Source organism: Canis lupus, chromosome 2 (genome assembly GCF_011100685.1).
Source record: "Canis lupus familiaris isolate Mischka breed German Shepherd chromosome 2, alternate assembly UU_Cfam_GSD_1.0, whole genome shotgun sequence".
NCBI classification, from domain to species: Eukaryota; Metazoa; Chordata; class Mammalia; order Carnivora; family Canidae; genus Canis; species Canis lupus.
In genome coordinates this window covers 59542103-59558396 of record NC_049223.1, presented here as the reverse complement: position 1 = coordinate 59558396, position 16294 = coordinate 59542103, and the positions used below count along the sequence as shown (strand labels likewise).

Sequence of the window (16294 nt, the reverse complement as noted above, 5' to 3'; positions counted from 1 at the left end):
CCCCAAGCATTGCCAAAGGTCTGGCAAGTGGAGGTTTTCATATATCAATGGAAGGAGTGTTGCTGGAACGTTTCTGGAAGGAAATGTAAACAGAAGGTGCATACTCTTTTACTCAGAAATGTCATTTCTTCAAACTTATCCGAAAATATTCATGAGTGTGCATGAAGATTTAGCTGCGGGATATTCATTAGAGTGCTACTTATACTATCAAAAACATCAAGAACAATTTAATGATCCCAAACAAGAGACCAAGATTATGATCCAAGACCCACTGTAATTCAGCTATTACAAGTTCAGCTACAGTATTTAATGACATAGAAGGATGTTCCTAATATATTTGTAAATGAGCAAAATAGGCATCCAAACTATCTGTATCATGTGATGCAATATTGTGATTTACAATAAATGTATATCTTGCTTCCAACCCATTTTGGGCACAGGCTCCCTAAAACCCTTAGTGTTTCCTTTGTGAAGGAAACAATAAAGATATCTTTATTATGTTAATAAGGGGACTTCTGATCACTGTTAAGACTAGGGGCTGGTTGCCAGATGAACTACCCAGTGATTAGAGGGTTGGACTTGGCAGTTCTTTCTCCCTGACCTCTGGGGAGCAGGGGTGGGGCTGGAGGTTGAATGGTGGCCAATGGCCACTGGTTTCATCAGTCATGGCTACATAACAAAGCCTCCTTAAAAAAACACACAGGACAGAGTTCAAAGAGCTTCCAAGTTGGTGAACCAAATAAAGCTTCCACAGCCACTACACTGGACCCCCAACTCTAGAAGGACAGTAGCTTCTTTATTCAGGACCTCCCTGCCATGGATCTCTTCATCTGGCTATTGATTCATATCCCCTGATAACCTTTGTAATGAACTGGTAATGTAGTGAATTAACCAGTTTCCTGAATTCTGTGACCACTCTTGCCAACTGATGGAACCCAAGGAGGGAGTCATAGGAGCTTATGATTTATAGCCAAGGTCACAAGATGGCAACTTGGACTCGTGATTGATATCAAAAGCAGAGAACAGTCTTGTGGGTGAGTCCTTGACCTGTGGGATCTGACACTATCTCCAGGCAGAACAGTGTAAGAATTAGTTGAATTATAGGAGAAGCAGCTGGTGTTGAATAATTATTTCTTGGTGTGTGGGGAAAAACCCACACATTGGAATTGAGTGCAGAATCTTACGGATTCTATTTTTAAGGGAGAAAATATGCCACAGATAAAAGACTGGAAGAACAGAACCTAAAATATGATTAGCGGTTCTCTCTCTGGGTGGAGGAATTGTATGTGATTTTCATTTTCTTACTTTTACTGACCTGTACTTCCTTTTCTGTAATAGGTAGGTATTACAATGGCAATCAGGAAATAAAAAGAGCAAATATTATTTTTTAAAACAAAAGAAAGGAAGGGAGGGAGGGAGGAAGAAGAGAAGAAAGGAAGGCAGCAAAGAGCAGGACCTGGGAAATTTCCAGAATGCCCTTGCTGAGGTGAATAAGGTCGGAATGGATACATGGAGGCATCTGAGGTGCCAGGGGAGGCATCTGTGGGCATCTTTGCCTAGTCTGGTCATGGTAATTGGGACACACCAACCTTTGCTCTGCTCCATGATTAGGTACTTAGACACACTTGGGAGTTGAGAACTTTACGGATCAACTCCCCAAAGCATTCTCCACCCACACACGCCTACTCCACCCCTGTTCCCCAGCTTTGGCAAAGTTCTAGGCAGGAGAATAAACAGAATCATTAATCTGATCTTCCTCACTTGCTTGATTTCTTTTTTGTCCCCAAGGCACATATTGCATAATTTATTCATTGATTTGTGGGTTTTTTTGTTGGTCATCTATCCTCCCCCACCCCCGCTGGAATGCAAGCTCCATGAAGGTAGGGATACTTTTCTGCTCAATCATGGATCCTAGGAAACCTAGAATGTGCTCAATAAGGAGGACATTTTGTTGAATAACAAGCTCTAGACTGCTGTGAGTTCTGGAAGGTTTTTCAAGATTTACAACAGCTTGGGGATTTCAGAACAAAGCCACTCAGCACTTTGCCTTGGCTCCTTCCTGCCTCACGTTGAGGCCCACTGAAAGATGCCAACTTACATAGGAGGGTATGAGGTGGTATTCTTCACGAAGTTCCATGGCTCTGCAGCCTGTGGTGGAGCAAACCTCAGTGGTCCAAGAGGAGGCTTGGCAAAAGGGACTCCCAGGAAGACGGCCACAGGCTGTGCAAATCCTTCTAAGCTGACATACTTGCCCAGGACTTTGCCTTGCACAGTGTCCACCACAGGTGGCAAGGACGGGTACCCTGTGGGACATCCAGAGTTAAGAGGACACATCAGCCGCAAGAGGTCTGACCTGGTCTCCAAGTGGTTCTTCTTGCTTTAAGCTTGTGACCTTGAATTAGTCACCTAAACCCTTGAGGCCTCAGTTTATTCCATGTAAAGAGATGAGGTTAACTGTCATTCCTTACTTGGCATGATCTAGGGGAGCAAATTGGAATTGGAGGTAGAACTGCATCAGGTAAAAAAGAAATGCAAGAAGAAGAGCTGCTGAGAGGAATAAACCATTTGGTTGCCACTCCTAGGAGCCTCTGGAAACAATTATCCATTGGGACCTGGGCACTGAGGTGCATGTTGGCTGAAAGCATGAACAGAAGGCAGTCTCTTCTCTCAGGATCTCTGACCCTTGTATGGAGTATGATTCACAAACATACACGACCCTACATGGGGGAAGGAAAGGGCCAGCAACCTGAGAGAGGTACCAGGAAAGTCCCACAGGGATCAGAAGAGGCAGGGATGCCTTCAAATTGGTGGCATCTCCCACTGGCAGTGGGAGAGGTTGTACCAAACAGCAGGAGATAGAAGAGGGGATGATAAACAAATAATCCAATCAAGAAATGGGCAGAAGACATGAATAGGCATTTCTCCAAAGAAGACTTACAAATGACCAACAGACACAAGAAAAAATGCTCCACATCACTTGCCATCAGGGAAATACAAATCAAAACCACAGTGAGATACCACTTTACACCGGTGAGAATGGCTAAAATTAACAAGACAGGAAACATCAAATGTTGGCAAGGATGTGGAGAAAGGGGAACCCTCATACACTGTTGGTGGGAATGGGAAAACAGTGTGGAAGTTCCTCAAGAAGTTAAAAATAGAGCTACCCTATAACCCAGCAATTGCACTACTGGGTATTTACCCCAAAGATATATATGTATGAAACAACAGGACACCTGCACCCCAATGTTCATAGCAGCAATGTCCACAAAAGCCAAACTGTGGAAGGAGCCTCGATGTCCATCAACAGATGATGGATGAAGAAGATGTGGTCTATGTATACAATGGAACATTCCTCAGCCATCAGAAAGGACAAATACCTACCATTTACATCGATGTGGATGGAACTGGAGGGCATTATACTGAGTGAAATAAGTCAGTCAGAGAAGGACAATCATCATATGGTTTCACTCATATGTGGAATATGAGAAATAGTACAGAGAACCATAACGGAAGGAGGGAATCTGAATAGGAAGAAATTAGAGAGGAAGACAAACCATGAGAGATTCTTAACTCTGGGAAACATGCTGAGGTCTGCTGGAGGGGAGGTGGGGGGATGGGGTAACTGGGTGATGGGCATCAAGGAGGGCATGTGATGTGATGAGCACTGGGGGTTATAGGCAACTGATGAATTATTGAACAGTACATCTGAAACTAATGAAGCACTATATGTTGGCTAATTGAATTTAAATTAACAAAAGAAAAAGTAAAAAAAAAAAAAAGAGAGAGAGAGAGAGAGAGGGATAAAGGTGCAAAGCAGAGCAGAGGCTAGGCTCTGAGGGCAAAATGCAAGGCTGGCCCAAGGAAGAACACAGGGCCCATTCAAGCCAGAGGGAGTCCATGGGGATGTGAGAAAGGATCAGGCCTGGGAGGCCTCAGTACCAGGCTAAGGTTTGGGGCTTTAGTGGGTAAATGAGCAGCAATGAACAGTTCTGGAATATGAGAGAGTGACACCCATCATCTGGCAGGGGATTCTCCTGGTGGCTATGAGCAGGGTTGTCCAAAGGGGAGAGAGACCTGGGGTCAGATTCCTACCTCTTCCATCCTTGTGGGGCAGGCAACTCTTCCCCACTGAGCTGCCCCTGTCTCCCTGCCACTCCCACCCCAGTCCTGGTTCCACCTGTTGTGATCTGCCTCAACTTGCATGTGCAAGTGGCCACTCAGACTCTTGATCTTGGCCCCTCAACAGCCTCCATGTGTAAGTTCCCTCATCTGGAATGATTTATAGCATGGTATCCTTCTAGTCACTCCCTTTTAGACACAGACTAAAGGTCACCCTCTCCCTCAAAGAGTGTGGGCAGAGCATGAAAGGGTAATCCAGATTAGGTTTTACAGAAGAATATCCATTGGTAACCTGCAAGAGAGACAAAGTGGACAGAAGCCCAACGGGCAACGCTGAGGAAGTGGGTGGATGGAAGTAAGAGGTATAACAGTTATGGCAAGAGGAGCAGTTAGCAAACATGTTGTGTTACATAAGTACACATTAAGATTTACAGTATATTGCATAAGTATACTTGTAAGATTTATAGGCTGAGCACCTTCTAAGTGCCAGATGTACATTCTGGTTCAATTAAATTCACCTTCACAACATGCCCATTTGATAAGAAGGCAGGAAATGGAGATATAACCCATATGGGCTTTCTAAAGCTGGAAATGGGATGGCCTTGCCGGGAGGTAAGCAGCAGTAAGGAAACAAGCCACTCCTAATTCGGTTCTTGCTCTGTCCTTGAGTTCAGTACCAGGTTTCTGATAGTGTTACTATTAGAATGTAGGTCAAGTGCAGATGGGGCTTGGGTCCCCACGGTTCTGATGCTCATAGCCCTGGCTCTCCATTCATGTGCCACAGACAGATTCCAGAGCATGATTTTCCAGCAGACCTTAGGCAAAGACATTTCCCTCTCTGAGTCTGTTCCCCTGCCTATAAACTGGCATAGAAGCATTCTGAGGTCCTTACACTCTTGTAGTAATTATGTGTCTTAGTTTGTGGATGCTGATGCTTGACATCTAGAGCCTTGCTGACAGCCCCTCTCAGAGTTAGCCAACCCTAGTGAAAGAAATCAACCTCCTTTCCAGCAAGCAGAGCCGGTACCCCAATCACCTTCTTTAAAAATCTTCCTCGGATACCCCAAGCCACTACCATCCTGCCCTCATCGCTCCAAGGCCAGGTACCTGGCAACGATGGGCAGCCTCTGTGCCTGAGAACTCACTGAAATTGGTTAGTTTGCCAATTCTAAACCTGACCTGCTTATCCTGTCTCACCTCTTCCTTCCCCTGGCAACCATGATAAGGGCTCTTCAACAAAATTCCTCCTCCCTTCTCCTCTTCCCTCTGACCCACCCTGATCTTGCACGTCAGGGTGCAAGATGGTGGTGGGCATGCCTCCTCCTCCTGGCAAGTTATGGCAGCTGGCTCCTGATCTGTTGGGCTTGTCATACTTCAAGTTTTCTACTACTGCACTACACTTTAAAACAACTCCTTGGGCAGCCTGGGTGGTTCAATGGTTTAGCGCCGCCTTCAGCCCAGGGCATGATCCTGGAGACCTGGGATTCAGTCCTACGTCGGGTTCCCAGCATGGAGCCTCCTTCTTCCTCTGCCTGTGTCTCTGCCTCTCTCCTCCCTCTCTTTCTCTCTCTCTCTCTCTCATGAATAAACAAATAAAACCTTAAAAAACACAACTCCTTTATTTATGAATCTTTTGTTTGTACTCTCCATACCAGGCACTCTTTAGAAACAACCTTTTTATCCTCACAGCAGCCCAATGACATAGCTACTGCCATCATTCCCGTGTTGGGGGTTGGGGGGCCAAGACACAGAAAAGTAACACTTGGTGCCTGAGGACAGCCAGCTAGTAAGTGCTGAGCTGCGATTCAAACCTACACACTCTAGATCCACTCAGTCCACACAGGTCCTCTGCCTGCCGTCTGCAGGTTGAGCATTCCTATGAAACATTTCCTAAGCTGAAATGGCACAAAGCAAAGACTATCTATCCTAGTCTTTCTGCATGTTGCATGAAGCCACTTCACTTTTAGGAAAGACTTACATTAGTACTTGTTATCGTAGCCCAAAGAAATCCAAGGAAGATTTTCGTTTTTCCATTAGTATGCTAATGTAGGTCTTCCCTAAAGGTAGAGTGACCTGATGCAACTTGCAGAAAGCCTGGGATACTACTATTAATATTCTCCTAGGCCACTGTCCATGATCTAGCCATACACAGATGAATAATTAAGAAGAAAATACACCGAGCCCTCTGGAACCCCTCATCCGGGAGGCATGAGATTAGCTCTTTGCCCTCCTGCATGGGATGGGTGAAGTCCAAAGGGCACGGGCTGCTGCAGAACCAGACCTGCCATTACCCTTCCCCTCCCAGCCTTTCCCCCACCTTGTGCCCCAACAAGTATTTACAAATGTGCCCTGCTATTTATTTATTTCAGGAAGACTTACCCCAAGCCATGGAAGTGGCGAGGGAGGTCAGGACCAGATCGAAGAGCCACATCGTGGTGAGATTGCAGCTCCAAGGCGTCAAGCAGCCCACATCACTTAAAGAGTCAGTGCAGGTCCCACCCCTCTGCCCTGCTGCTCTGGACCGCTGCAGGGCCTCTAGGACACGCCCACGCAGAGTTTACCCTCTTTCATCCAAACAGGCCTGAGTCTCTGATTACAGATAGCCACAGACCTGTCCAGCAGCCTGTTACATAAGGGTTTCTCCCTTGCAGGACTCTAACCTTAGGGCACTGTGAATTTCCCAAGGCAGGCAGGAGCAGACAGGTGCTTTTAGAGAGGGAGAGGCTTTGGTCCAAGGTTCTCAGAACAAGCTTGAAAACTTCTAGAGCAATTGCCAGTCCCGTAGCTGCTCAGCAGGGGAACTCAGGACAAACGTATCTTTGCTGCTTGGGCTACTTTTCCATAATATCTCAAGTTTGGAAGCACCTTGAATTCATCAGTTCTCCCCCCTCCTTTTTAAAAAAACAGATTTATTTATTTATTTGGAAGGGGAGAGTGTGGGGGATGGGAGGCAGAGGGAGAGAATCTTCAAGCAGACTCTCTGCCCAGGGCAGAGCCTCACGTGGGGCTTGATCCCATGACCCATGAGATCACGAACTGAGCCAAAATCAAGAGTTGGACGCTTAGCCGAGACGCCCAGGTGCCCCATCTGGTTTCCCTTTTGATGTCTAAATTAACTTTACAATATTTATGCCAAGTGACTCAACCTCCTGTCACATACCTCCAGGTTCAGGGAATGCATTATTCCTCCAGGCAGGGATCTTTGGATAGAATGTTTTTACAGTGAATGAACCCTATGTCTCCACAGTCCCTGATTCTAATCATCCATCCATCCTTCCATTTATTTATTATTCCATTCATTCTCCATTTACCAAATGTGGGACACTAGGCTAGGTGGTATGGGTACAGAGATGAATGCAAGTGATATTCCTTCTCCTCAAGGGGAGCTCACCATGAAGTGGGTAAGACATATGGTGTGTGTTTGGTAGGCTGCTGCACAGGGTGAAAGAACCAAAACAGGGATGCAAAGTGCCCTAGGTATATCTGGGAGAGTGTCGTGTATCTGCTGAGGGCACAAGGCAGATGTTCAAAGCCTGTTTCATAGAATCATTAAATGTCCAACAAAAGGGAATTCTTCAAATGAAGTTTGGTACAGCTGGCTAAGGAAATACTGTGCACTCAGACTAGTGATTCACGCCCCATTTACTGACAAGGATGGACAGTCATGATTTCTTATGAAGGGGGAAAAACAGGTTATAAAATACTTGAGGTTGCTTTAGGATACAATTTTGTGGTTCCTCAAAATTGAAACATAGAATTACTATATTCCCAGTAATTCCACTCTAGGTATATCTACCCAAGATAACTGAGAACACATCCATTCAAAAACAAGACCCAAAGAGCAGCATTATTCCTAATACCCCCAAAGGGGGAACAATCCAAATGACCATCCACTGGTGAATGGATAAATAAAACGTGATCTCTCCACACAATGAAATATTATTCAACCATAGAAAGAAACGAAGTATGGATCTTTGCTACAACATGAGTGAACTTGAAAAACCATATACTAATGAGAGAAGCCACAAACAAGAAGGGCCATGGATTATATGATTCTATTTATATGAAAAGTTCAGCATAAGCAAATGCATGGAGACAAAAAGATTAAAGGTTGCTCAGGGCAGAGGACAGGGCATGCGAAATGACTAATAACAAGTAGGAGGCTGCTTTGTGGATTGATGAGATGTTCTGGGTTTAGACTGCAGTGATGATTACACAACTATGTGAATATACTTTAAAAAAAAACACTGAATCGTAGACCTTAAAAAAGGTAAATTTTATGGCATGTGCATTATCTTTTTTTTTTTTTTAAGATTTTATTCTTTTTTTATTTTAGAGGGAGGGAGAAGAAACAAGGGGAAGGGAGAGGGAAAGCAGACTCTGCCCTGAGCTCAGAGCCTGACACCAGGCTCCTTCCCAGGACTATGAGATCATGACCTGAGCTAAAACCAAGAGTTGGATGCTAAACCCACTGAGCCACCCCAACGTCCCATGAATTATCTTTCAATAAAATAAAGAAATACTTAACAACCCAGTCATGTACAATATCCCATTTTAGTAAAAGCATACCTTTGTGTAGAAAAAGTCCTGTAAGGTTATACATCTAATTTGTATTACAGCAGCCATTTCCTGGCTCTTGTGTTGTGTTTTTACTTATTTATATTGGCCACTTCTAGTCATCCAGGCATTTGTGTGACAAATAGTCATTGAGGGCTCACTGTGTGGCAAACAAGATGCTGAGCGCTTTGCATGCAGTACCTCACTTGGTTCTCAAAGGGACCCTGTGAATTGATACTATTAATTTCTTGGCACTCGGCCAGGCAAGAGACATCAAGTATTGGGAGAACTGGAGATTGAGCAAAAACTGTGTAATGTTCTTAGACACTCTGCTGTGCTGTCAAAACCTTGTTGACAGAATGACTTTGTTGGTTTCTTAAGCACATGTTTGATTCACCTGTGGGTGAGTTCCTGTGGTTTCTCTCTCCTGGTAACTTCTCTACCTCCACCCTTCAAAGCTCCCACGCTTCCCTGCTGACCCCTGCTGGACCCTCAGGTTGCCTGGAAGGATGGGTGGAAACAGGAGTGCTAGGGTTCTTGAGCCAGGTAGGGATTGGGCAGCAGAGGTGCTTGCTGCTAGCTCAGTCTTCATGGTACCCCTCTCCCAGGGAAGATGGACTTTCTGCTGAGAAGTCATTGTTCAGCCTGGAATCACACACCCCAATCCTCCTGCATTTAGCTGAAGACATGAGATGTGTTCTTGTCAATGGAGAGGAAGCAAATGTGGAACAGGGTTACAGGCTGGTGCAGTCAAGAGGTGGCTGTGCCTTCTCTATGTTTGCACTACTTTCCCGGTGTCACTTGGCAAGCCTGCTCTTGTCCAGGCCAGATCAATATTGACATCTGAAAGAACTGGACAACCAGCAGCCAAAAAGTACATGACACCATTCAAAAAACTTCATGGGTTCTTGGCCAAGGCCATAGGTTATAGCTAAAATGAAACATCTGGCCACCCAAATTCAAAAAATTATGTTAATTTGCACTCATTCTAGCCATTGCGGCAGGCCAGTGAGGGGAGCACTGTGACAGAGGTGAGGACTTTGTGACAGCATTAGAGTCAGTCCCCAGGGGTGACTATTTCCATGATGATTGACCTAGGCTGGGGTTCCTCCTTTTCATCCAGAAAAGAAACATGAATCATAAAGACCACCCTAAGAAAGAGGACCCCTATCTCTATCCACATGAGACAACTGGCTTGTCTTCCTAAGCAGACAACAAGACTGTTTCAAATCCCTTAGCACAACACACACATACACACACGCACACGCACACACACACACACATTTAGGCATAACCATTATACCTTTTTCCCTGACCAGCTCATCTTTGCAGCCTGGGAATATAGCCTTGGTTCTCAGCCTTAAAAAATAAAACAAAACAAAACTGTAGGGTGTCTTGGTAAAATATAAAGGTAGGGATTGATTATTCTCTCAATCCCACTGTTTAATCACATGTCTGCTTGTGACATTAGCCAGTTCGGCAAACAGAGGCAGCCACTCCCAGACCTTGCCATGTCTGGCTGCAGCCTGGAAGCCCATTCCTGACTCATGATGATTCTGCAGAGTAATGGGTGGAGCTTACAAAGCCTCACACCAGACCTCAGTTTTGCTTAATGTGTATGATCTCCTTGCATCTTATTAGCTCTGTAAATAATATAGCTCTTCTTCTTCAGTGGGAATTATTGCTTTTTCCCCTGGGAAACTCTCTAAGGTTTCTCATGTGGAGATAGATGTTCTGAGGAGTAAAATCCTAGAAACTGGCCTTAACTCTCAAGCCAGATCTTAGGGGAGAAGACACCTCTGAAGCCTCCAAATTATCCCCCAAACCTCTCCAACAAATTATGCAACAGACGCATGGAGAGTACCTACTAAAATAAGCACACAAAGAAATATGAGCCCATGTCCTAGGATTGACAGAGGCAGAGGACCTGTGGGAAATTTTGACCTGTGGGTGGCTTCTGGAAGGGAGTGCTTCACTAGCCATGGGTCATTCCAAAAGGCACAAACAACTGGAGATGTTTCGTCTCCAACTGTTAACACTCATGCCATCTCCATCAAGCAATCACACGGGATTGCCTAATTAGCTTCTGCAGAGTAAGAGTATATGGTGAGAGTAGGGTAAACTATGGTTGCAAATAGTCCCAGAATTTCAGTGGCTTATTTTGGCTTTTGTAGAGGAATATGGTTCTGTTCAGTGAACAAGGTAGCTGTCCTTCAGTGATCTGACCAAGGTGTCAGGAAAAGTTTTCTGTAAAGGACCAAATAGTAAATACTTTAGGCTTTGTGAGTCATATGGTCTGTGTGGAAACCGCTCAATCTGATGTTGTAGCAAAAGCAGCCATAGATAACACCTAGGCAAATGGACATGGCTGTGTTTCAATAAAATTTTATTTGAAAGACAAGTGGCAGGCAAAATTTGGCCCAAGGGCCAGTTTGCCAACTCCTGATCATGGCAGCTTTACCACTTTTAACTCATAATTTCTAATGTTGTCATGGGTGCCAATTCTTATCAGTTGGAATTAAGAGAAGCACAGAGGAATGAACAGGGGGGTTGGGCCAGGCCTGGATGTGGCACTCCTCATCTCTACTCACATTCCATTGGAAAGAATGTAGCCGCATGGCTAATCTAATTGCAAGGAAGACCAGGAAATCTGGTCTGGTTGTGTGCATAGGAAGCTTGGACAGATTTTAATGGCAATTCCTGCCACAGATAATAATATCCACTAAATCACAAACTTGATACTAGAGATATTTTTCCAACATATAGCAAAATAAATACATAACCATTATGTAATGCTTTAAAGTTTATTTGTGCACCATCTAAAGTCATCTTACGTAAACTGCAGGAATAAGTTACTATACTTTGGTAAACAATGAGTGTCTGTAGTTCTTTTATTTAAATTGTAATAGCCTGATTGTAAACCTAGTCCCTGCTTGCTCAAGCTACTCTATAAAAGTCTCCTTCAGCCTCTTAAGAATAAAGAAGGAAAAAGGGTGAATCAGAAAGACACATAAAAATGGAGGCCCTGGAAAGTTAAGATTGAATTATATTCTGGGAAGGGTCCAGCAAACTCAAATTGTTTTTATAGATTGTGTTATAGACATCTGGGTGCTACAGTGACCTTGAATGAGAAAAGTGTTTTGTGTGTTTTCTTACTCAGAGCACTGTTAAGAGTTTATGTCTATGAATCCCCAAACCACCCATGACTTCTGATTATGCAGGGCATTAAGAGATGAACAGGATTTGCAGCAACAAAGAGGAGAGAATGTTAGCACTGGTACAAGATAGTTCTGGAGACTTCTTGAGGAGGTCATTTGGTCCAGAAAGGCAAATGGAGGACAGAAGGCTTAAGTGGCAAGCTAAGGAGAGCTGGCTTTCATGCTGGACAATTCAAAGTCTTTAATCCTGGGAGTGACAAGAGGAAAAGGGTGTTTCTGAAAGTAGAATCTGGCAGAAGCAGGCAAGCCACTGGAGAGGTCAAGAGGGTGCCTCTTAAATATTCACTGGGAGGTGGGAGGTGAGTTCTCCTCTCCAGAGAAGGCTAAATTCTCTGCATGAGAAAGCTTGCCCACTGGGTTCCCATAGGCCTCAGCCAAGAATAACGATAGCAGCATCTCCAAAATGCTGGACTGCACAGTGGTTTGCCCAAATCCCAGGATCTACCAAGGCTGGCCCTCGGTTCTCACTTTAGAAGGTCCTGGGGGTCATGAAATCTTCAGAATGCCTAGTGAGTTCGTTGGCAGCTGGGGGTAGGGAGATGTAACCCCAACCCCAAGTCACTGTCTGCCCTGTGCCTCCTTGTATTTCTATGGAAGCAAGTCAGACATCGGGGGTGGAGGTGTGTGGTGGAGGAAAGGGCCCAGGGACCCAGGTCCCAAGGGCCTTTCAGGCTACACACATGTAAAGTGTCATTTCAACATGTTCCGGTAAATGCAAACATCGAGACATGTAAATTAAAATCACACACTCAGATGGCCACCATCAAAGTGGCAGGGACTTCTGCCACTGTTAAGCTTAATGGTTGTGCCAAATATTGACAAGAGTATGGAAAAACAAGAATGATTGCCATGAGTGAGAAACTTGGTTCAAGCTTTCTTGGGGACAATTTGGCAGAAACCATCCAAACACTCCAAAGGGGCGACTCCACTGTCCAAACTAGTCTCTAACCAGGAATAATTCTGAATGAGCCCAAAGATGTATACCTCAGATGGTCCACCTCCGTGATGCTGACAGTAGTAAAAACTATGAAACAATCTGAGGTCACCAGCTATAGTGACCGGCTGGATAAGTTATCAAGTATCCCTACTATGGAATGCTACGTAGCTGTGGACAAACATATATTGATGACATCATCATTTTAGAAGCAAGAATGTGGACAGAGGAGTGACAACTGCTTTTAGAACAGAGAAAGGGAAAATCTATGCATGAGGGGGGAACCCTCCCACCCCAAGCCAGACTAATACATTCAAAGTTGAGGCAGTAGAAAACCCTCTGGATCTAGAGCTACTGGGTATCTATGAAAGCAGGGGTACAGATAGCCCCTAATTATGCAAATTATGGGAGTCCAGCTCTCCCCTCTTCCTATCCCCAGACCAAAGTTCTCATATGTGCTCTGCCTCTGCTAGTTCCAGAATTGATGGCATCTGGGGAATCCAATCACTTGATTACAACAGAAGATCATAAGAGCCTTGGCAACATCAACATAGTGTGGCTTCTGTCCAGAGACTTCAGTGTCAAAAGGAAGATGTTCCCTGAGGATCAAAAAACCTTTGATGAAGCCAATGCCTGGTCACCTAACTAGTGGCCTGGATGGTGGTCAGAGTTGTCCCTGCACTTCTATTACTAACTGACCATCAATGGTCCATAGGAATGCAATTTTGTAAATCAATTGTTGCATTATAGCAAAGCTAAGAAAGGGAATATACAGTAATGAATAAGGATAAATGTGGAAGAACCTTTTAGAAAAATACCAAGTATGACAACAATATGGAACAGCTGGAAATTTCTTACTCTGTTGGTAGGAGGGCAAGTCTGCACGACCACTTTGGAAAACTTTTTGGAGTGCCTACTAAAGCTGACATACAAAACCCTGGTGACCCAGCAAAGTCACTCCTAGGTAAATATCCAAGAGAAGTGCACGTATGTAGTCATTAAAAGACATGTTCTAAAATATTCACGGCAACTTTTTCCATAATAACTGGACACTGAAAACTCTCCAAATGCCCAATACCAGTAGAATGGATAGACTCTGGCATATAGTCACACAAATAATGACTATACAGCAGCAATAAAAACCTACAACCACAGGGACGCCTGGGTGGCTCAGTGGTTGAGCATCTGCCTTTAGCTCAGGGTGTCATCTCGGGTCCAGGGATTGAATCCCTCTTTGGGCTTTCCATGGGGAGCCTGCTTCCATGTCTCTGCCTCTCTCTGTATCTCTCATGAATAAATATTTTTTAAAAAACAAAACAAAACCTGTAACCACATACTATGTGAATAAATGTCATACACGATGTGAGAATACATCCCCTCCCATCTCTGCCCATCTGTTACCTGCAGCCAGGACCACGGAGCAGGGAGTTGGGCTTTGGGGTTGGCCAGAAAGGTCTGGAGTCTAAAGGGCCCTTGAAGGAAGAGGAACAGGGAGGCACCAGGGAGGGACCCCACCACTTTTCCGCCCATTTCGGGTGGGCTCCTCAGATCTTGATGAGAAAGTACAAAAGTTAGGAAAGAAAAAACCTGCTAGTTCCAACCTCTGCTCTGTCTGTTGAGTGTATTCATTGAAGTCAGACTTTTCAGGTTATAATTTAGAATTTTCCCTTTTCCAAGTGCCACAGAAAAAAAGGAATAATGATAAATAGAATTGTTTATAATGTAACTATTTTGTTTGGTCTTCTTTACCTTCCAAGTTGTGCAGTATCACATCACCAGCACCTCAGGAGCCTCGGAGGGGAGGAAAGCAATTTTTCCCCTTTTATAATGCTGCCCTCTGCTGCACGTTAGGGAGTTCACAGGCAAAGATTTGGTTTGTCTCCAGAGTTGTGTTCGATTTGATTTGACTTAGTGATTCAGGTCCAAGATTGTACGTGGGGGTGGGGGGTGGGAGATTTTCTATAAAAAAATAAGTTGTTTAATTTACAATAAGAAAGTAATTAACTATTTTCTGTTTCTATAGTGGTGGGCTGTGTAGCTGATGAGAAGGAAGTGAAGAGACTCTTTGGGGAAGTGAATTTGTAGAACATAAGAGCAATTTAGGGGCACCTGGGTGGCTCAGTCAATGAAGCACCTGCCTTCGGCTCAGGTCATGATCTCAGGGTCCTGGGATTGATCCCCACGTCGGGCTCTCTGCTCAGTAGGGAGTCTGCTTCTCCCTCTCCTTCTCTGCTCTTTCTCTCATCTGCTTACTCTCTTTCTCTCTCAAATAAATAAACAAAATCTTTTAAAAAACAAAAAGAAGAGAAATTTTAAAAGGGCATGGCCTGTGATGGGTCCATCTTCTGCAGATCCCAATGCCAGGAATAATTTTTAAAAGTAAAAGTACTCCATTCTCAAAGCTGCTTATCAAATTATATCCATAAATGTTCCAGGAGCAGGCCACTGGCTAGAAATGGTGATATCCACATCAGACAGATATGAAAGCTGATTCTTTGATGATCCTCTAGCGACTTGAAACACATACTACCCACCACACTGTGACTACTCAGCAGTTCTTAATCAAGGGTGTGCATCTAATGCCAAAAAAGTGAAAATATATGTTTCCAGGTTCCATCTAAGAAGTTTCAGGTTTGGCTGGACTGGGGAGTGGCTTGGGCATTGGAATTTTGGAAAAACCTTCCGGGTGATTCTTCTAACTTACACTTCTGATAGGAAACCCTGAATTAAATGGGAAAAAAAACCCAGGATGCCAAGTGGCATTTACATTTCAACTTTAACTCAGTACAACATCTGGTGGCATGTGGACAGGAATAAAGAGGAAAGAGGGCCCTGTATCTGGATGAGTTAGAAATATGCTCCCTCTTGCAAGACACCTACCAAAATTAGAACCATATTTGAAGATGCCGAGACTGTGTACAGTATATAAATAAGTGTAATGTCATTTAATATGATAGTATTTTAAAAAATGAGTTGAGTGGTGTTTTCTAGCTGTGAGTAGAGCCAAATATCAATGTAGAAATTAGCCTTCTGCAGCTGCAGAGGCAACTGAATTTCCAGCTTGCTTGTGTCTGGCTTGGTTCCTCTTCCTAGAACTAGAAAATGCCCCAAGTATTATTGATTCAACCCCTTCCACAACCACCTAAGCCAGAGACAATCCAACAGATTTGGACCATATGCTGAGGGAGGCAGGCAGCATGGCAGAAAGAGTCCTGCTCTGGAAAGACAAGAGACCCGAGGCCTGGCTTTGACTTACTGCTAATCACTGAGTGATCTTGGGTGAATTCCTTCACCTCTCCGTAGATTTCTATAAAATGAGAGGCTGGGGTCCAAACCTGAACATCTTCAGGGGTTGGGTAATATCAATAAGTGAAATGGACCAAGCACAAGACAAAGGGGAATAGTGAGGACTGTGAAAAGTTGAGAGCTTATGTCTTTGCAAAGGGTGGCCACAACTCAGTTC

The 16294-nt window shown here is 44.3% G+C and overlaps 1 protein-coding gene across 1 annotated transcript in view; it reads right to left on the bottom strand.

Annotated features, from left to right (window-relative positions):
• CES1 (carboxylesterase 1) overlaps positions 1 to 6557 on the bottom strand; it is a 29245-nt gene extending 22688 nt beyond the window's left edge. Inside the window, 2 exon segments of the mRNA NM_001003085.1 lie at positions 2099 to 2303; positions 6502 to 6557. Coding sequence (NP_001003085.1) covers positions 2099 to 2303; positions 6502 to 6553 — 257 coding nt within the window. The 5' untranslated portion in view covers positions 6554 to 6557.
• Between the last annotated feature and the right edge of the window lie 9737 nt (positions 6558 to 16294).